Source organism: Lycorma delicatula, chromosome 1 (genome assembly GCF_047948215.1).
Source record: "Lycorma delicatula isolate Av1 chromosome 1, ASM4794821v1, whole genome shotgun sequence".
Classification (NCBI taxonomy): Eukaryota; Metazoa; Arthropoda; class Insecta; order Hemiptera; family Fulgoridae; genus Lycorma; species Lycorma delicatula.
The window spans coordinates 395854017-395877519 of record NC_134455.1 but is presented as its reverse complement, the minus strand read 5'-3'; the positions used below and the strand labels follow the sequence as shown (position 1 = coordinate 395877519).

Genomic DNA, 23503 nt, shown 5'->3' with positions numbered 1-23503 from the left:
CGAATCTAAATTGTTCTTTAACATCATTAACTGCTAGTTCCATGTAAAGATTAAAAAGTAACGGCGATAGGGAACATCCTTGTCGGACTCCCTTTCTTATTAGGGCTTCTTTCTTATGTTCTTCAATTATTATTGTTGCTGTTTGGTTCCTGTACATGTTAGCAATTGTTCTTCTATCTCTGTATTTGAACCCTAATTTTTTTAAAATGCTGAACATTTTATTCCAGTCTACGTTATCGAAAGCCTTTTCTAGGTCTATAAACGCCAAGTATGTCGGTTTGTTTTTCTTTAATCTTCCTTCTACTATTAATCTGAGGCCTAAAATTGCTTCCCTTGTCCCTATACTTTTCCTGAAACCAAATTGGTCTTCTCCTAACACTTCTTCCACTCTCCTCTCAATTCTTCTGTATAAAATTCTAGTTAAGATTTTTGATGCATGACTAGTTAAACTAATTGTTCTGTATTCTTCACATTTATCTGCCCCTGCTTTCTTTGGTATCATAACTATAACACTTTTTTTGAAGTCTGATGGAAATTCCCCATTTTCATAAATATTACACACCAGTTTGTATAATCTATCAATCGCTTCCTCACCTGCACTGCGCAGTAATTCTACAGGTATTCCGTCTATTCCAGGAGCCTTTCTGCCATTTAAATCTTTTAATGCTCTCTTAAATTCAGATCTCAGTATTGTTTCTCCCATTTCATCCTCCTCAACTTCCTCTTCTTCCTCTATAACACCATTTTCTAATTCATTTCCTCCGTATAACTCTTCAATATATTCCACCCATCTATCGACTTTACCTTTCGTATTATATATTGGTGTACCATCTTTGTTTAACACATTATTACATTTTAATTTATGTACCCCAAAATTTTCCTTAACTTTCCTGTATGCTCCGTCTATTTTACCAATGTTCATTTCTCTTTCCACTTCTGAACACTTTTCTTTAATCCACTCTTCTTTCACCAGTTTGCACTTCCTGTTTATAGCATTTCTTAATTGCCGATAGTTCCTTTTACTTTCTTCATCACTAGCATTTTTATATTTTCTACGTTCATCCATCAGCTGCAATATATCGTCTGAAACCCAAGGTTTTCTACCAGTTCTCTTTATTCCGCCTAAGTTTGCTTCTGCTGATTTAAGAATTTCCTTTTTAACATTCTCCCATTCTTCTTCTACATTTTCTACCTTATCTTTTTTACTCAGACCTCTTGCGATGTCCTCCTCAAAAATCTTCTTTACCTCCTCTTCCTCAAGCTTCTCTAAATTCCACCGATTCATCTGACACCTTTTCTTCAGGTTTTTAAACCCCAATCTACATTTCATTATCACCAAATTATGGTCGCTATCAATGTCTGCTCCAGGGTAAGTTTTGCAGTCAACGAGTTGATTTCTAAATCTTTGCTTAACCATGATATAATCTATCTGATACCTTGCAGTATCGCCTGGCTTTTTCCAAGTGTATATTCTTCTATTATGATTTTTAAATTGGGTGTTGGCAATTACTAAATTATACTTCGTGCAAAACTCTATAAGTCGGTCCCCTCTTTCATTCCTTTTGCCCAGCCCGTATTCACCCACTATATTTCCTTCCTTGCCTTTTCCAATGCTTGCATTCCAATCTCCAACTATTATTAAATTTTCATCTCCTTTTACGTGTTTAATTGCTTCATCAATCTCTTCGTATACACACTCTACCTCATCATCATCATGGGCGCTTGTAGGCATATAGACGTTAACAATCGTTGTCGGTTTAGGTTTTGATTTTATCCTTATTACAATGATTCTATCGCTATGCGTTTTGAAATACTCCACTCTCCTCCCTATCTTCTTGTTCATCACGAAACCTACTCCTGCCTGCCCATTATTTGATGCTGAGTTAATTACTCTAAAGTCACCCGACCAAAAGTCGCCTTCCTCTTCCCACCGAACCTCACTAATTCCTACTATATCCACATTCACCCTATCCATTTCCCTTTTTAAATTTTCTAGCCTACCAACCTTTTTTAAGCTTCTAACATTCCACGCTCCGACTCGTAGAATGTTATTTTTTAATTTTCTGGTGACCCCTTCCTTAGTAGTCCCCACCCGGAGATCCGAACGGGGGACTATTTTACCTCCGGAATATTTTACCAAGGAAGGCGCCTCCATTATTGTTATGTGAAAATGCAGAGCCACATTTTCTTGGAAAAAAAAGCAGCTGTAGTTTTCCATTGCTTTCAGCTGCGCAGTACTCAGAGGACTGAGTGATGTTGATACGGCCGTTTAAGTCGTCCTGACTCACGCCCCTAACAACTACTGAAAGAGCTGCTGCCCTCTTTCAGGAATCATTCCTTAGTCTGGCTCTCAAACAGATACCTCTCCGATATGGTTGCACCTTCGGTCCAGCTACTCTGTATCCCTGAGCACTCAAGCCCCCTCACCAACGGCAAGGTCTCATGATTCATAGAGGAGGTTAATATTAATATTAGTTAAATAAAAGCTCTTTTAAAAAAATAATTTTTTTTCATATTTTTTAAAAATTATTATTGAATTATTAAATATCCTAAAAGTTTTTTACAATCAGAGGTTAATAATTATTAATAAATCAATATATTTAAATTAAAAAAAAAGGAGATGAAGTCCGATTCAAACCAAATTGGCCCTTTTAAGATCCAAATATTTCATTTGGCTATAACTCTGGAACCGATGAAAATAATTACCACTTATGATATATTGTTGAGAAGCTGTCAATCAGGGCTTATTACTACAGTTAAGAAAAAGTCCAAAAAAACAAATTTTTTGGATTTTTGGACACTTTTCTTTCAGTTGATCGCAATCAAAAGGGGAGGTGCACAACTAGATGTTACAACAGTCCTAAATCCAAAATTTCAACATCTTACTGCTAATCATTTTTGAGTTATGCAAGATACATATATACATACGACAATACATACGAAACTAGTCAAAATGGATTCAGGGATGGTCAAAATGGATATTTTCATTGAAATCTGAAATTTTTTGCAATCACAATACTTCTTTTTACTTCATATAAGAAAGTGCAAAGTAAACAGATTTTTACGATTACATATATGTATGTCAAAAAATGAGACTGTTGGCCATTATACGCATGGTATTTTTCCTGATGTGATAAGTATCCAGTATTAGGTGGATTTACCCCAATCTGCATATAACACAGTTTGTTTTTGGACATGGGACTTTTCAAGATAGGTTAGCTAGGTTTGGTTTGATTAATTTGGGCCTGTGTCTGAAACCCATCGGGTTGTTCTAGTGATGAATGCATCTTCCCAAATCAGCCGATTTGGAAGTAGAGAGTTCCAGCGTTCAAGTCCTGGTATAATCAATTATTCTTATACGGATTTGAATACTAGATCATGGATACTGGTGTTCTTTGGTGGTTGGGTTTCAATTAACCACACATCTCAGGAATGGTTGAACTGAGACTGTACTAGACTACATTTCATGTACTCATACATATCATCCTCTGAAATAATACCTGTGGTAATTCCCAGAGGCTAAACAGAAATAAAGTCTGAAGTGTAGAGCCATTGATGTAGTATGCCACAGGTACAAAGCTGAACTTACGAAAGTAGTTAGAAAGCTTGCAAGGATCAATTCTAGTTTTGATCTGAAAGTAAATTGGAAAACTAAACAGGAATGGAATATTAGTTGCTGGCATTCTGAAATTTATAGCCATATGGAGGATGGCTGAGGGGGTCTGATGCTGTATAAGACGCTCTCAGTCCCACCGGTGAGGGGGGGATGCATAGATAAAATAGCAACCCAGGTGGCTATGGGTGCTTACTTCACCAAGATAGGCGTTTTGACATCAAGCTCCGGTTAACTGAGATATTGGCTATTAGGATGAGAATGGATGTGCTGAGAACTCTGTGATAAGAGCTGAGGTGTGGGAGGATGTAAGAATTGACCTCGTTCCTGAAAGCGGACTGGAACAAAGACATATAGGATAAGTTTTCATTATAAACTTATTAAATTTGTGTCTTGATTTTTGAGTAAAACAAAAGGATTTTGAATAAATTGAATTGTATTACAAAATTGTCATTGTTGCGATCAACACTTGTTTTTGTTGGTATGAGAACAGTGTTTTTGACTTAATCGAGTAACAATCTAAGTGCATAGTCATATAGAAGTTAGATATGGGAAGAGTTTTTATGAGAAATCTTTGGTGTTAGAAAAAGGTGTCGAGAATCGTGCTTCTGTGAATTGGTTAATTTGATAGTTAATGATTGTATTTATGATAGGTAGTTGTGGTTGGAAGAAGTCATATGAAGGTTATAGTAAGTTGTGTAAATACACTGGTGGAAATGTCTGCCGAGGCATTTGCGTCGAAGGCTTCCTGGTAGATGTCTATAATTAAGAATTTAGTAAACTACTAAAATCTTGGTCCCTTTATAGCATTAAGTTTTCAGTATTCATTAAATTGTTAATAAGAACATAACTTGTCTATAATATTGTTTCCTTCACCTTCCATAATACAGTAAAATCATGTTGTACAATATATTACATAATAGTTTAAGTGTTGAGGAGTCATCTTCAGGATGACTCCTTCACATGAAATTAAGTGATGAATAAATGGTTGAGTTACTAATTATTTAAATAATAAGACTCTTATTGTAAGATGTATATTTACTAGAGAGTAAGAGTTACAAATCGTATCTGATACTGGTTCTTCTATTAAATACAGCTAACGTAATATAAAACCAGAGGGAAATGGGCGATGAAGACAAAAATTATACAAGTAAATTTAAAAAAATTGTACTAGAAAAATTACTACTCTTGGTTTTGCAAGAGATCTGATAAGATCAGTATAATTACCATTTTAACTCTTTATTCTTATCACAAAAATAAAGATTGGAAAAGTAATGGATTTCATAACAATATAATTTAATCTAATATTATCTTACAATTTTATTACAAAAATTTCATTAATTATTAATACACAAAGAGAAATTGATCTATTGTGTAAGAATTTTATCGTAATTTAAATAAAATTATTATTAATTTTAAAAATTATTCATGAAAGCTGGTCATTTAAATGTATAATAAAATTTGTTGACATTTTTTCTCTTAAGCACCAAAAAATAAGTTTTTAAAATCCTTTTCTGAAGTAATGAATTTTTGAAAGTATGAATACAATATACTATATGAATACAATATATACTGTCTACCAAGTTAGAAACTGGTCCTTCAAATGCAAACATTTTCTTTCAGTTCTAACATTTATTTTTCTATCACAAGCAGTTTGTATTGACTGTCTTTACCAGTGTCTTATTGAACAGACCTACACGGTAGGTAAATGATCAGAAGTTATTAAAGGAACGGCAAGAAGGTTTCAGTAAGATACATTCAATAATTGATAATATATTTACATTAACCAATATAATCAAGTTCAGCACACAAAACATCAAAGGTAGATACTATTGCAACTTTTGACAAGAAGATACGTACACTTTGTTATGTAAATGTGTTGTATTTAATCATCCACACTTGTAACGGTATTAAAAGATCTACTTGTTGGAACATCTACTACAGCGTAGAATTTGCGGAGTTTCTTTGAGTAGTTTGAAAGTCTGATGATGTAAGTTTAATCTTGTTTTTTGTTACTTCATTGTACGAAGTAAAGGAAGTATTGTGATCGTGAAATTCAGATTTCATAGTAAATATCCACTTAGACTAATTTCAGCTGTACATATACATATGTACGTATCTCACACAACTCAAAAGCGATTAGTCTTAAGATGTTGAAATTTTGGATTTAGGATTGTTGTAACATCTAGTTGTTCACCTCCCCTTTTAATTGCAATAGACTGAACCAAAAGTCTCCAAACATCCTTTGGGAGAATTTGTACTTTTTCTTAACTTCCGTAATAAGCCCTCATTGTGAGATTTTCAATGATATAAGACAAGTGGTACTTATTTTCATTGGTTCCAGAGTTATAGCCAAATCAAATTTTAATTAATGAAATATTTTGATATTACAAGGGGAAGACACATCGGTTCGAATCAACCTTCATCTCCTTTTCTTTTTTTTAACTTTTTTTTAAATTTAAATATATTTATTTATTAATAATTGTTAACCCATGATTGTAAAAAAATAGAAAAAAATATGAAAAAAAGCATTAGTAATTAGTGAAATAAAATTTTATGTACTATTAAAAATGGGTATATGTAATTTAATAGGCATTATTATTTATGTGCATAGTTAATAAATTTGCTGAAACATCTGATTATTTAATATTAATTGAAAATTATAATTTAGAATCGTTTTATTTTTGGATTTTCTACTTTAATTTCTATTTAATTATTATGGAATTTCTGTTATGTACATTAAAGTTAACTACAGAGTGACTGAAAAATAGACCCCCACAAGAACAACATATACACTGAGGCATACATGCTCAATGTTTAATAAATTGCAAAAAATTCTTATCATTTAGTTCATTACTTCTCTGATATTGTCGGACAATATTCTCCCTAAGTCGTAGTCGATCATCATTTTGTTTATTTGTTTTTTGTTGCCAATCATTTAATTGCTGTTTAGTTAGATATAATTCTTCTGATCTAAATTTGAGTACACATTCTCTATTTTTATAATTTTCTCTCTTTATATTCATCCTCTCTTAATCATTTTATTCTTTCCTTGGTCTTAACGATTTCTTTCTTTTTATGTTAATCATCTTCTCTTATTGTTTTTATTCTTTCTTTGTTTGCAACATTTTCCTGATGTTTAATTTTTTTTTTGTTTGCAACATTTTCTTCCTCTTTATCCCTTCTCTAGTTTTTTTATCTTCCCTTGTTTTTAACATTTTTTCTTCTTCATATTCATTTTCTTGTTATTTTTTGAGATATATTTCTTCACGTTATCTTTCTTTTTCCTGTATGATTGTTTCTTTTTCATTTTTGATAATTCACCAAACATCCAACAATAAAAACTGAATATTTTACACCGTAACGTCGAAATTAACACTTGTAACCGGTATACAAGAGTTCACTAAACATAATAGTTTAATTATTATTTCCTTTTACTTATATGACACACCAGAAATCTGAAACTTTTTTTATCAGCAACTCACAAAGATACAGGTAATAGAAAAACAGTAATATGAATAACAAAGGGACTTTTACTCTATCATAATATTTCATTTAAGATTGTTGAATTAATAATTGTATAAATATTTGATGTTAATAAAAACAAATATTTTAGCAATTGTGTAACTGTGCACTTTATTAAAGAATTGGAGGATCGTATCTCACTTTCAAATGAAACGAGTTTAAATGAAGTGCAGCAAAATATGTGTATATGTAATTTAATAGGTTTACAAGGAAGTCATGTGCATGCACATCAGATTTTTTTAATTTATTTGCATAGACAGATGACATTGTGTTATGAGCCCTACAATGTTTTATAAGGTTTGTAAATAAAATAATGAGACTGGTCACTTAATGCACAATAGGAATATTGCAGGCTCACCCTTATATTTAAATCTCGCACACCTTCAATACAAGTTTCAGCACGCTGGCGTCACCAGATTATTTTCATGAAATGATTTTTTTGTGTGTCAAAACACAGGGAAAAAGTGAAACAGGTCTATAATGAGCATATTTTATCAAGTGTTAAGTGGCACAAGGAATTTTTGGAGGGCCTTGAATTAATTAAGGGTAACTCCATTAAAGCTTAGCTATTCAGCTACGACAGGTAACAATTGAAACTATCCCAGCATTAGTGGGAAAGGATCACTTAAAAAATTATGAACAGTTTAAAAACTTAAAAAATGTGGTAGTCAAATTAAATTACTTTCCAATTCATAGTAATTTTATGAACTAGTGATATATCATTTTAAAGGTGTTAATTGAATTTGAATATATAATAATCATATACGTCAAATAATAACATTAACAATAAACTAAGTTTGTAAATTCAATACTATTGATTGAAAAAACAACTGTCTCCCTCGAATTTCATCATCTACTTCAAGCAAAACTGCCTTTATTAAAGTTAGGATATTGAAAAACGTGTCCCTATTTTTTCTGAATTACATAAATTGCTTACCTTCTACTTTTCTTATATATTTTTTAAAGAAAGTCTTATTAGTATTAATTTTAAACAATCTTGTGATGGAAGACATGTATTAATGGTTTAACAAACATCATAATAGTTCTTTTTTTTTTTTTTTAGTGATAACACACTTATGCCCAACTACAATCTAGTAAACTTTTATATTGTACTTTAAAATGTTTTTTTTTTAATGTTAAAAATATTTTTAAACCAATTAAATTTTATCAAAAATCTTTAAATGAAATTTAACTTGTACTTTAAAATCTTATATGAAAAACTTTTATTTAAATTAAAAGTTTTTTTTTTAAATTATCAAAACAAGAGATAAAAAATTGTTTAAAATTATAAAGATTAATCAATTAAATTAAAAAAAAATACAGCGTGGGTTACCAGAACGCATGGCGAGGTGGACTTCTAGACGGATCAGCGGCTGATGTGTCATAGGTCGTTTGGGGTCTACCTTTGTAAAATTGGAAGAAGACAGATAGCTGCCAATACTGCGGTGCAGTGGATTCCGTACGGCATACATTTTTTGACTGCCCTAGGTGGTTGGAGAAGAAACTTCAGGAAGATTTGGACTAAATTGGACGGTGTCATGCAGTTGACGCTATCTTCGTTGAGGGCTGGAACATGTGTGTTCAATGGTTCCGAGGAGTACTTCGGCAAAAATTAGTTAAAGAACACATGGAGGACAGTGAAGATGTCAGGTGAGAGCGGTGATGGGGCGTCGGCTCTCGGGGGTGCCCTTGCATTGTCGTCATCGATGGCTTCCAGGGGACATGGCCTTGCTGTCTGGGGTTGGCATCACTATCAGGAGTTATGTGTATAATATATGTATACATTTTTTTTTTTGAAAATAGAGTGTGAATGAGACGTGTAAATATTTGTAAGAATGTGAGGTGTGTCCCTGACATGTGTGGCGCTGAGGTTATGCCATCGGCAGCAATTCTAGCATCAAATTGCATAAGGGGTGGTGTTTTAGTAGGTCCCATTGCAGTAGGCGGTAAACCCAACACACCCAGTATGTACACGCTACTGGGCGTTTGGCTGAGGCAAATTATATATATATATAATTTGCCTCAAAATTAGTAATGTATATATATATATATATATATATATATATATATATACACATTACATATATAAATGTATGCAGCTGATGATGCGAATCAAGTTCGTGAAAGCGCTTCTGTTTGTGTAATGAAATAAGTCCTATTTCAATTATTCTGTACTTAGGGTTGATCTATTAAATATAAATTAATTTATATTGATACAGTGGAGTATGATTATTAGAATTGCTTAAAAAAAACATATATATATATATGTTTTTTATATATATATATATATATATATATATATATATACACACACACACACATATATATATATATATATATTAATTTTTTAAACATGTTGTCCTGTGTGTTGAATTATAATTAGTATTTATAAACCACCAGATACACACATACAATGCAAGACAGATCTTACCTTCAATCTAATAAGACCTTTTCAAATCCTATAGACTCATCATCAGTTTTTAAAATACCATAATTATCATTAGCATTGAGCTACTTCGTCAACCAAGTCATGACTGATTAAAATGAATAGTCAGATGTTAAAATTCTATTATACAGACCTACCAATTTAAACAGATCATCCTGCACAAAATTTCCCTGGTGGTCTATTAAATTGAAATTTTTATATTTATAAATATAATATTTCTCCAAATGCTCCAGTTTTTTTTTTTAACGTTAATTATGATAGAAAATATATTTTATACAATTATATAAACAAAACAACAAATAAAATAGTGAATGTTTATAATAAAGAACAATAAAGAAACCTAATATTACACCTGAAACAAGTAAAAATGATAGAACTAATGTTAACTGACACATACTCCAAAATAAAATTCAGAGGAGAAATATCAGAACCATTCCTAATCAAAACAGGTTTACGACAAGGAGATAGACTATCCCCACTGCTCTTCAACTGTGCCCTAGAATATGTAATGAGAGAATGGTACAAAAAAGACCCACCATACGTAACAACTGAAGCAAGGAAACATGTAAACATAGGATTTGCAGATGACCTAGTTTCTAGTCAATAACATCGCAGAAGCTAGAATCCAAGTAACTTCACTGGAAGAACTAGCGGGAAAAATAGGCCTTAGAATATCATATGAAAATACTAGAATAATGGCCACAAATCCCCTGGTATTGAACTGCATAATCATAAATGGACACAAAGTCGAGCTAGTTGAACAGTTTAAATATTTAGGAGAAAATATCACACATGACCTCAAAGAAAAAATAAACTTGAAAAAAAGAACACAAAAGCTCAATAATGTACAAAATACCACCAAAACAACATATAACAAAAGATGCATCTCAATAGATACCAAACTCAAACATTACAAAACTGTAATCAGATCTAGAATATCACATGTAAGCGAAACACTCTTCAAACTAAGAACCAACATTTCCTACTCAGCAAAGATGCAAAGAATAGAACGAAGAATTCTAAGAACATGGATAAATAAGAGACAACTTACTGATGGGGGAGAATGGAGACTCATACCAAACCGAGAGGTATATATTAAGATTTAGAATCAGCTCTAGACTACTTTAAAAAGAAAAGAATCTCCTTCTTTGGACACATAATAAGAACAGAACCGAATAGGCTCATCAGGAAACTGGTCGTGAAATACTGGAAAATGTCCAAAACGCTGACCTGGATCACCGAAATTAAACAAGATATGCAAGAATTAGAAATTACAATAGAAGATTTATGAAACAAAACCGATAATATAAAAATATTAAAAGAAGCAAACTCCAGATTAAAATTAAAGAAAAGAAAACAAAAATGGTTTGTTCAGAAGAACTCAAGAAAGCAAGATCTGACAGAATGAAGTATTGGGAAGCAATCAAAAAGAAAAATAAAACGAAAAGACGAACTAGGGTTGACTGGTTCGTCTTAAGTGATCCACTGTGACCTCAAAAAAAAAGAACAATATACAGTTGCATATAAACCTGTAAATAATATTTCTAAAATATTCTTTAATTATAACACTAATTATATTTTTAACAAATTTAACTTAAGTAGTATACATAAAATTAAAATGCACAGACTGTGATGCCATATATATACGTAAAATTGATAGATCATTTAAAGCAAGATTCTCAGAACATCTAAGAGCATTTAAAAATAATAAAAAAATTTTTCAAACATGGCAGATCACTTGATTTCAAATGAACATAAAATTACAGATTTAGTAAATAATTTTAAAATATTAGAAATTTTGGAATGTTAAAAACAAACTGCAGCATTTGGAGAAGTATTATATTTATAAATATAAAAACTTCAATTTAATAAACCACCAAGTAAATTTTGAGCAGGTGGATCTGTTTAAATTGGTAAGCCTTTGTATTAAAATTTTAACATCCGACTTATTTAATCAGTCATAACTTGGTTGATGAAGTAGCTCAATGCTAATGATAATTATGGTTATGGCAAATATGGTAATATGGCAAAATCTCATTGCAAACCCCATTGCCTTCCAGGAATTAGTTTTGAAATTGTGTCACAACCCTTTCTCTCACAGTTCAAATACGTGTCTTATTGCACTTAACAGAATTCTAAGCATTTGCCGCTGATTGAATAATATTTTCAATAAATTTGATTCTTTCTGTAAAAAATATGCCTACATAATGCATACTGCATTATGATGCTTTTAAAAAATATTAAGCAATAAAATATATGATTTTTCTTAATAAAGTACACAGCAATAAATTTTAAAAGAAAATAACATTTTACTATTATTTGATGTAGATAAAGAGCCATGTTAAATGGTAATTAAAATAAATTGTAAAACAAGATTTACACTTTAAAAACGGTTTAGAAAAATTTTTTACTTAAAATCTTAACCTAGATCCCCATTTCAAATAATAAACTATTATCATCAGTAAAGATTTTAAATCTTTTTTTAAATGATTGGAGCATAATCTTGTTTTCTAATTTATTACTTGGTTTATGCTATATAATAAAAAAGTCATACAAATGATCTTTGAGATTCTTATAATGGAACAATAATATCATTAGGGGAAAAATTAGCACATGATTGGTAGGAAATACTTAGGGAAGTTGTTGTATTACATAAAGACATACGCAATCAAAACGCACTTTAATCAAGTAAAATTTGTCTTACAAATGAAAAAATACATTTTTAGTGATAATTTCAACACTAGTCACTAAAAACCAACAGCAGTATCATTATTCACTGAAAACTTATTGTTTTCAGTAAAAGAAACTTGGACAAGAGGTATGTGTTCCCATTATATTAAAATTTTACATGGTTTGTATTAAAATTACATCACAACAGTTTCATGTTGATCATGAAAACAAATCTTTGAATAAATAAAATAAATAAATAAAATAAAATAAGAGAAATAGAAATTATATTTTAAAGCATATTTTAATGTTTTTTATACAGTGTAAGCCCATTAATCTGAACTTAAATCAGTTCAGTAAATTTCAGTAAATCGGGAATAGCCTGGGCTGGTTACATAAAATTTCTAACAATTTTGAAAAAAACATAATGAATGAAAATATAGTTTAACTTCCTAAGTCAAAAATGCCACACACTGAATCAAATTATTGATAACTAATGTACAGCTACACTAACACATTATTGATTATGAATTATCTGAAAATCACTCATTTACTTCAAAGTAAACTTTCATTGAAATAATTTTATTTAAATATTAAAATACATAAACATAATATATTTAAACGGTACTTGTAAATAAAAATAAAACTTATTGAAGGTAACTTCTGTTTCATTTTTATTATCAAATCTAAACAACAAAAAAAAAAATGTCAGTTAAGTTCTGATTATTTGGATTTTTACTGTATAATATTTTGTCCTGATAACATTTTATGCATAAATATTTACATTTCTTTACCACACAGTTATTTCAAAATCCATGCTGTAATAAGATGGGCCTACTGAAGTAATAAAACATTCAACAAACACAATTAATACACACAAATCTAATACAGCGGACTATGTCATAAGTAAATTGTAAAATACTTTTATATAATCAATAAATTATTTTAAATCCTAACTCTTTTAATATTCAACACTGATTATTTGGTAACTTTTTTAAAATACAAAAACTTATAAAATGTTACTTTTTTCTCACTGCAGCTCTAGTGTTATTTAATATAAAATACATTTCTTCTCTAACTGAGAATTTCAGAGTCATCTACACTTGCTTTTACCAGTCACAATATTCATAATTGGATAATTAAAAATAAACTATACTTGTTTCAAAATAACAATGACCAATCATATAAAACTAGAATAAACCTACCACTGCCTATAAACCATAAATATGTAATAACTCAAATGATAATTGCTACATATTACATTGTTTTTAAATCGCAGACAATTAATTAAATATTCATAAAAATGAACACATTATCTATAATAATTAGAAAATACAATAAAAAAAATTACATTATTTATTTTTAAAGAAATTTTTTGAAAAACCACATCAAAGTTCTAACCCAAAACGGTGGTTTCCGTTCAGGAAGTGAAGCTACTTCTAAAGTAAAAGGTGTACCCAGATCGTATAAACGTTTTTGTTCTTCCAGTAAACTAGATTTTAATTTTTCATTTTCAGTCACAATAACTACTTGTGATTCTAGATCACGGTTCACTGATCTTACACCAAAATTTGATGATCCTATTACAGTAAGAAATGGAATCTGATTATTACAAAATGACTGCCATAAACCTTTTGCATGAAAGGTCCAACCTGGTCTTTGGTATTCTAAAACCGACACACGATCTGTTTGGCCGAGTCTATTAGTCCATGACAAAAAAGATGTTGCCAAACTTGTATACGCACTAGGAATTCCCCCAGCAGGACCAGCCGCTTTAAGAAAGCCATTTGCTGATGGGTGGGCGACTAAAATATTAAATTTTGCTTGAGATTTTCCTAGTATTATGCATCTATAGCTATCGGTTAAGTTAAAGTATCCTGTAGTTAAATTAACAACTGAATCACTAGCAGCACATTCAAGGATACGCTCTGTTACTGTACTATCCTGATGGACTCCTATTGGTGGTAATTCAAGTAAAGGAAAAATGATCGTGTCTACATCTGATTTACTGTGGTTTTGAACACTAATTTTCTCAAATTCTGTTTGGTAATAACCCCAAACTTGTTTCTTTGCTTCAGATATATAAATATGCTTAGGTGAATTAAAAGGATGATACTGCGAAGAGTTAGGGGTTAACTCATCATTTTTATTTAATACTAGACTAATCGATGAAATTCTTTGTAATAATCCATAATAAAAATCTGCTAATTCTGGACACGTAATAAAAAAGTAACGATCCTGGCGATTTGTAAAATAGTCATGACTTAAATTAGCACCACTAACAATAACACTGTCATCAAACAAATATAATTTTATATGCTGTAAACCTATTAATTCATTATAACGAGGTGGAAGCAGAAATCTAAGAGGTCCTCGTAGAGCAGGAGTGTGAAATAATGATACTCTACAATGGGGATAAGATTTAATGAGTGGAGTAAGCATAGTTCTGGAATTTTCAAGTCCTCTTGAACCTCTGTTTGCATCAAGTAAGATATTAACCTGCAATCGTTCACCGAGTTCATTTAATCTTGCAGACAATGTATCTACTAACCTTTTCTCCAGATTGCCTGTACCGAGATATAAAGAAGCAATGTAAATTCTTCTTTTTGCATTTTTACACTGTTCTAATAATGTATGATAAAAGTCTTCAGGTTTCTGCAGAATAGATATTTGATCTCCGTTAACTCCAAAACTTGGCGCCACATTATAAAGCCAATTAAGAGATGATGGTAATACTTGTGAAGTGTGAGGTTCTATTGACCTTTCAACTGCTATAACAACATGCCGCATTTTAACATCAACGAAATTAAATAAATCATATGAAAACTAATGCACGGCGCTCACCAGCTGACGGGTAAACAAAAATTGCATAACCATACATTCAGCAAAGAATGAGCATAACTGAGAAATACATCGATTGACTACCCAATCGATGTTTATAAGCCATATCGATAGATTACAATAAATATCGTTAGAAAATCTCATTAATACTGAATGTTATTAGGTTATTAATCTTAAATGTTCTTTGTTAGTAATTACTAACATTTTTAAATTTAATCCGTAACTAATCTTCCTTCCCGCTTATTAATTAAGTAATTTTAAGATGTTATTCTAACATGTATACAGTAAAGAATACTTCAATAATCTTGTTCTGACAGAACGGAATAACAAGCAGTAAGTAGACGTTAAAATTTGCGTAATTATTACAAGAATAAAAGATGATGAACCTAAGTAATGTAAAATATTTCTTTAGGGAATGAATTTCCTAAATTTTCAATAACCTGGGTAAGAGTTTTAACGAACCACATAAATAAACGAATGATAATTTGTGCACACATACTGAGAACCACCAATTATTTTAATAAAATTATATTGAAAATATAATTTTCTTTATTGTAAATAAATAAATATTTTTTCTTTAAGTTAAATAGAGATCTTGATAGGATAATTTTGAATGTATGAAATAGTAGTAAACAGTACCATCATTTACCACGATTTGAAAAAAAAAATATTTTTTCGGAAAATCCTTGTTAAATTTTTCCACTAATGATGATAAATGATTCATGAAATTAAATTTACAACATAAGCTTTAATCCACATCTCGACTGAATATGATCCAATAATTTCATAAACAAAATAAATAATTTAAATATCACATTGGAAAAAAATGCAATATTTTATACGGAAAGAAAGAGTATTTATAAAAAAAAATTTTCCTTAGATGTTAACTGTAATTACTTATAATATAATTTGATCTGGTATTCCCAATTTCTTGAAATCTAAAAGGCTGTTGTTGTCATGGTAACTGCTGTAAGGGAGAGCAGACAGACAAACGGTAAACAGTTGAGCGCTGTGCGCTGAGTGGTTATGTTAGTAGGTGTTTAAATCGTTGTTTGTTTAGCGTGACTAATTTCCTTGACAAAGTGCGATAAGATGTGGTGGTGGATTAAAAGAAATGGTAGACGATATCTACCTTTACCTGAAGGTAAGAAAAGTTTTAATTGTAACTTGTTTTATATCTTAGCATTTGTAAATGTAGGCTACATTACAGCATAATTTATTTAATTGGACAACTGTAGTCCTATTTGTAAGAATTACCATCTTACTTTTTTTAAAATTATGATCACATCTTAACTACGATGTCAACTTGATAATTTACTGCAACTATTTCAACAATTAAATTTGTCTTTTGCAGTTAAATATAAAATGCATCTTTTTTATACACGGGGTTTAAAGTTATAACTTATTTTTACATTTATGCTGCTTATTTATTATATACTTATGATTTTTCAATGATCTTAAGAGCGTACATGTGATCGATGATTTTGAGTTTCATGCGCTTGCATTTAATTATTTTTTTTACTTTTTATTGCAAATACTAGGCTAACAGCCCAATTACAGCCGTTGATGGGAGATGACTAATATAATAATGCGTTTTATAAAGAATAGCCATTTTATTATAATATCTTCAGTGAACTGTAATATTTTTCATTAATTTTTAAGAGATCCCTTTCATATCCATATTGCTTAAATAAAATACAAAATCATCTCTTGAAGATATATAAAAGTAAGAATGAGTTTTCAGGATATAAACTGGGCCAGATAATTGTTTGGCACCCATAAGAATGAATAGTTTATGAATTTTTAAATATTATTAATTGAGAAATTAGAAAAAATGATTTTTTTTTCATCCCATTCAACAACTTGTACATAAATGTGTTCAAAATCTTCAATAACACCTCACAATTGCATATTATTTTGAAGTTATTTTTTCTATTTAATATCAATTTGGATTTAATGTATTACCCTATCATTATTAATATTTTTAGTTATTAATGTGTTTTAATTTCACAGATTTTTTGTATCTTATAATAAATTTCTTATAAATAACACATTTCTGGTATGATTAATGTAACATACTATTATGTACCAATCAGAATAAAAAAATTATTTATTTGTACTTTTAAAATTTTTGAGGTTCTCATATGAATGAGAACATGGGTTACATTGTAACATGGGTTACAATGATGTAACTCATGTATTTATTTGGTATTTAAATTTCTTTGTAGTATAGATTTCTATTTCAACAAAATGTAAACCAAAAAGATATTATTTAAATATTGTTAAGGTAGAGCCAACTGTATTATTTTTAAACGGTGACAATATTAGTTTTTTTGTTATACTAGAATTTATTGATATTGATAAAATTGTTTCAGTTTTAATATTCAGTGTAATGTGTTGCTTTTAATATATTTCCCATTTTATTAACAAATTAGTGCTTAGTTATAGTAATTGAAATTATATGACCTTTCTGTTTTAAAGATAGCAGTTTGTATTACTAATTTTAAATTATTTTAGAACTTTAGTAAATCTTGATAGCTTATAATTTAAATTTTCTATTTTAAATTATTGATAATGTTTTTTACAGGCCCTTATGTTCCTGGATGTGTAGATATAATGACAGGTTATTCCAAAGATGGTACATTTGTCAGACTGTATTATCCAACATCTATCAGCAAAACTTCTGAAGTAAGCTTTTTTGTTTGTATTTACATGAATTTAAATGAAATATTTATTTAGTACGTTAATAATGATTGTCAGCGTATAAAATAATTGATTTGCTTGAATTAGAAGTTGTTGATAGTACATGGCAGCAAAGTCTGCTTTGTTTCAGTGCATTTTTAATTTAAACAGGTCACATAGTTTAAATGATTTTTTTTTCACAGTGTACTTTTTTGTATATATAAAAAGTGCACTAAGAATGTTTTACATTATGATGGAACGGATCATCACAAGTTAGTTCCTTTAGACAGGTCTCAACTTGCGCTCTAGTTCCTGTTACAGAGTTAATTACTTTTTACTGTGTCAGTGAAAAGAAGTAATGGTCGAAAACTGAGTACTGGGCAAATTTGCATTTGATTTAAGTGTTTAGAGGAAATGACAACTGTGCTTGAAACCATTGTCACAATCGTACAAAAATATTTAGGTGTTACCGAGAGTTTGAAATAGGTAATTTTGGTCTTGAGGATGCTCAGTCTACCATATTCATCTGTGAATGTAGGTATTGCTACAGTACGAAAAATGCTTCAGGCAGACAGACATGTCATCTACCACCAAGTAGAGGTAATATCAACTTATTAATATATAAGTTAATATAGCCATTATTATTGTCGCATTTCATTTTTATTGAGTTATCTAAATAAGAATTTATTGAGATAACTTTCAGGTTTGGTCGAGTCCCATTTTATAGAAAAACACATCAAGTTTGTTACCGAACATTCACTTTGATTTGATATGACTTCCATTTTTAATGCAACATATATACCGTCTGAAGTCAATTTGATTCCAGACTGTAGCCAGCAAGTCGGGTGTTACCTCTGCAACTGCGGCGTTAATTCAAAGTCTTAGCTCAACAAGATCAGCGGGTAGCAGTGGTACATAAACCCGATATTTAATGAAACCCTACAAGAAAAAATCTAGTAGGGTCAAATCTGGGGACCATGGTGGCCATGCAATTGGACCTTCACGACTGATCCACCGACCTGGGAATTTAGTATCGTGAAAATCTCAGACTTCTAGGCGGTAGTGAGGTGGTGCCCCTTCTTGCTGATACTAATGGCACCCACTTTGGTCTTCTTCTAACTGAAGAATTAGAAAATTTTGAAGCATGTCCAGATAAATGATACCATTTACGGTTGCCTCCTGGAAGAAAAACTGACCTTAATCTTTGTTTGCATAGGGCTATCATGAATTATTATGAGGTTTTCGCTACTCCTTATTCGTCAGTTAAGAGTGTTCAGTTTGCCACTGATATGAAATGAAATGAGCCACTTTAGTGACTCATCATTAAAAATTACATTGTCTGCAATTGTGTAGATCATTTCTACACAGAACTGCAACCGAACAACTTTGCGGTCATTTGTAATGTGTTGAACTACAGTTAATTTGTAATGTTTCAAGCGCAATAGTTTGGGTTCGAATCCCGGTCAGGCGTGATATTTTCACACGCTACGAAATCGTCCATCTGATCCTGTGAAGCTATACCTAACGATGGTCCCGAAGGTTAAAAAAAAAATGCAATCGTTTACGTAATACGTGCCAAACAGTCGTTTGTGGAATGTCAGTTTTACGTGACGCACGTCGAGTTGATTTCTTCGGACTACGTACAAAGCTTTTTCCGACTTGTTTCACAGCAGCTTCAGGAACGCGTAGGCGTCCTGGTGATTTTTCTATGTTTAACGGAACAACCTGTCTCGACGAACGTACTTTACTGTACTATACGAAAATTATGATGAACTGCAGTTGCCGAGTGCAAATCGTGAAACCATAACGAACAGCGAGCACGTTCGCGCACCGGTAAATGTATCCATTTTTAACAACACTGGTGGCCGAATTCGGTACTAATGAAGTACGTGAGTCTAAACTTGATAGGTTTTGTAGCGAAATGGATCTCAACCGAATCTGTAAGTTATTTAAATAAATTTTTATATGCGTTTAATGTTGTTAAGTCCTTTTCGAATCGTCCGGTATATAGTATTCTTTTAAAAAAAAATGTAATTCATATCAGCCATGGGTAAAGGAAATTAAATGTTTAGATTTGTTATCGCGTTTTGTTTAACATTTCCATGTGTACCGTTGTTTTTTTTATTACGTTTGTATTTGTAAATCAATCGATATTTCGACAAATTAATCGTGATTAATGACCGATTGTAATGTTCCGATCAGTACAGAAATCTTTTCTTTTTTACATTTAAACTTCCTTAATCGATATTTTTATACTTTGTTATTGTATTGTAGCTATCATTTAGGATGTGGCGGTAGTGTAATGAACTGCCGGTAATTGAATAGAATGTTTTTGTTTTCAATAGCAGTTATATATAAACGTAAGAAAGTCACGGTATATGTTATTGTATAGTCTCAACTAAACGTGTTGTTGAGTAAATGTAATTTATGTATCGAGAGCGATTCATTATTTTAATCGTAATTTATATTAATGATATTTAGTTGTAAGTATAGAATAAAATAATAGGTGCATAAAATTATTAGAGCCTTTTTCCTAGGCACTTCTTTCATTAGAGTAGAATCTGTTAAAGCTTAATATATTATTATCATCTACATTTTAACTTTTTTATGTCAGCACATCAGTATTTTTGTAATATTAAGTAGTTTTCATTACAGCAACACTTATTGAACATAATGATTATTTTCTATTTTGATTACCGATGCAAGGGAGTTGAATTTTTTTCAATTAATGGTAGGAAACAAAAATGTACATACGTTTAAAAGAGTGAAAAAAAAAATTGTTTTGACTGATGAAACATATATTTTAGAGTTTTGCCTAATTCCGTATGATCTAATTACTTGCATATTTAATATTTAATAAACACTTCCAAATCGACCTTTGTTTTTCTCTGCTCTCCTGGGCTAGACCGACCAAGTTTTGCTCAGCCCAGAAAAGTGTCCTTTTTTTAACTCAAACGAGTCTTCCCGCCTACCGGGTTGGCTCGCCGGTTTGGATCTTTAGATTCTTCGTTTGCCTGCCCCAAATTAGCGGAAAGGGGTGAACCAGGCCCGACTATGTCGTTCCCAGGCTCCACCCACCGGCCGGAACTCGGTCTTTTCTCTCCCTTTTTTATTCTATCGCGACATTGAAGTCTCCGATCAAGTCAATACTATCAGCTTCTTTAGTTTTTAACATCTCGGTGTCACCAGGTTTTCAACTGTTCTACACTCTTGTCGTCCTTTAAGCATGAATGCTACTATTGTGTCTGCAGTAATATCTAACACTCGTCCTCTCTCTCTCTCTCTCTCTCTCTCTGTGCTCTTCCTATTTGGCACAATCAAATAATGTAGGCTGGGAGCAATCTCCACTTCCACATTAAACACAGTTTGCGTATTCTCTTTTTCTAATCCTATTCAGGTAATCTCCGAATTCCTCACGGCCGGAGAGGAACTGAGACTAGTATCCCACCTCACCATGCTCTCTCCCCCTCTCACACCCCCGCTCTCTCTCACCAGCCATGGTCTCTGTCTGAAGATGACTTGTCACGTCCAGGCGCTTGTGCGGGTCATATTCTGTTCTTCCTGCCATTCCTGGTAATATATGGTGTGCTTGGTATTTCTCCCGCCGCCACCGCCACATTCGGTCGCCCTAAAGCTTAAGACCGAATAATATCTGTGCCACAAACGACTACTGAGCCTCGACAATTTATCGACCAGCGTCCTAGAGCGTGCCTAACAGCGTGAGCGGTCTAAGAGCAGTGCCATACACCACTGGCTACGTGTCCCAACCGCTCGCTCGTCATATATTTACTAAAATGGGTAGGCGTACCCCGTCAACGACTACAAATTTATATGACTTCCATAAATTAAAATTTACTTAATCTAGACAGCAATTCGCTGCCACGCCTAGGTTGCTGAATACCAGAAAGTATTTGTCCACCATATTAAAGCGCTTGGAGCCTTAATTGGCTGGTGGTCAGCCATATATCTGTAGCTTAGCTTCCCACAGTATTGCGGTAGGAGTCTTTCCCTTAAGTAGTGATTACAGTCCATATTATTGTTTAAAATATAAACACGTGAAATAATATAAAGGAAAATCCGTGAAAATAGTAAATATAAATAATTATTAAATAATTCGCAATTTAGAAGGTGTTAATTGAAATTGTTTGAGCACGTATCACGTACCCGTTGATCCAGAGAATTCAAGATTAAAAAAAAATATTTTAATTAATATTTAAAAATGAATGTATGAGTGTTAATGTAAAAGAAAATATTTTTAATTTATTTGAAGAAGATTTGCGGGAAGATCGTTTAAATACTGTTGTAATTTATTAACGTTAAGGAAAAAATAATCAGATCGCTTTTCATAATCTTGTTGAGTTAGCAGAAAAATATTTTTGTTGTTTGGTTTCATAGAGGACGATATTTACTCTGTATTTTAATTTAAGTGTTCTTTTTAGCAAATATTGCACATTCATAAATATAAACCGCATGGGTAAATTAACATTAATTTTACTTAATTGTACGAAATATAAAATCTTAACTAGAATTTTATACAGAAGAATTGAGAGGAGAGTGGAAGAAGTGTTAGGAGAAGACCAATTTGGTTTAAGGAAAAGTATAGGGGCAAGGGAAGCAATTTTAGGCCTCAGATTAATAGTAGAAGGAAGATTAAAGAAAAACAAACCAACATACTTGGCCTATATAAATCTATAAAAGGCATTCGATAACGTAAACTGGAATAAAATGTTCAGCATTTTAAAAAAATTAGGGTTCAAATACAGAGATAGAAGAACAATTGCTAACATGTACAGGAACCAAACAGCAACAGTAACAATTGAAGAACATAAGAAAGAAGCCGTAATAAGAAAGGGAGTCCGACAAGGATGTTCCCTATCGCCGTTACTTTTTAATCTTTACATGGAACTAGCAGTTAATGATGTTAAAGAACAATTTAGATTCGGAGTAACAGTACAAGGTGAAAAGATAAAGATGCTACGATTTGCTGATGATATAGTAATTCTAGCCGAGAGTAAAAAGGATTTAGAAGAAACAATGAACGGCATAGATGAAGTCCTACGCAAAAACTATCGCGTGAAAATAAACAAGAACAAAACAAAAGTAATGAAATGTAGTAGAAATAACAAAGATGGACCGCTGAATGTGAAAATAGGAGGAGAAAAGATTATGGAGGTAGAAGAATTTTGTTATTTGGGAAGTAGAATTACTAAAGATGGACGAAGCAGGAGCGATATAAAATGCCGAATAGCGCAAGGGAATCGAGCCTTCAGTAAGAAATATAATTTGTTTACATCAAAAATGGATTTAAATGTCAGGAAAAGATTTTTGAAAGTGTATGTTTGGAGTGTCGCTTTATATGGAAGTGAAACTTGGACGATCGGAGTATCTGAAAAGAAAAGATTAGAAGCTTTTGAAATGCGGTGCTATAGGAGAATGTTAAAAATCAGACGGGTGGATAAAGTGACAAATGAAGAGGTATTGCGGCAAATAGATGAAGAAAGTAGCATTTGGAAAAATATAGTTAAAAGAAGAGACAGACTTATAGGCCACATACTAAGACATCCTGGAATAGTCGCTTTAATATTGGAAGGACAGGTAGAAGGGAAAAATTGTGTAGGCAGGCCACGTTTGGAGTATGTAAAACAAATTGTTGGGGATGTAGGATGTAGAGGGTATACTGAAATGAAACGACTAGCACTAGATAGGGAATCTTGGAGAGCTGCATCAAA

General features: G+C 31.5%; 2 protein-coding genes across 2 annotated transcripts in view; one reads left to right on the top strand and one right to left on the bottom strand.

Annotated features, from left to right (window-relative positions):
- Positions 1-12253: 12253 nt before the first annotated feature.
- PGS1 (Phosphatidylglycerophosphate synthase 1) lies at positions 12254-15160 on the bottom strand. The gene has a single exon (XM_075353878.1). It carries the CDS (start codon positions 15039-15041, stop codon positions 13614-13616), a length of 1428 nt encoding a protein of 475 aa, XP_075209993.1. The 5' UTR covers positions 15042-15160; the 3' UTR covers positions 12254-13613.
- A 913-nt stretch (positions 15161-16073) lies between these two features.
- Positions 16074-23503, top strand: part of LOC142317376 (platelet-activating factor acetylhydrolase-like) — a 144175-nt gene continuing 136745 nt past the window's right edge. The window contains exons 1-2 of the mRNA XM_075353877.1: positions 16074-16236; positions 17680-17780. Of these exons, the coding sequence (XP_075209992.1) occupies positions 16185-16236; positions 17680-17780 (153 nt within the window). The 5' untranslated portion in view covers positions 16074-16184. The remainder of the gene's footprint in view (positions 16237-17679; positions 17781-23503) is intronic.

Coding starts and splice junctions, on each gene's coding strand:
- PGS1 (XM_075353878.1), bottom strand. CDS start 15,041: ATGCGGCATGTTGTTATAGCAGTTGAAAGGTCAATAGAACCTCACACT.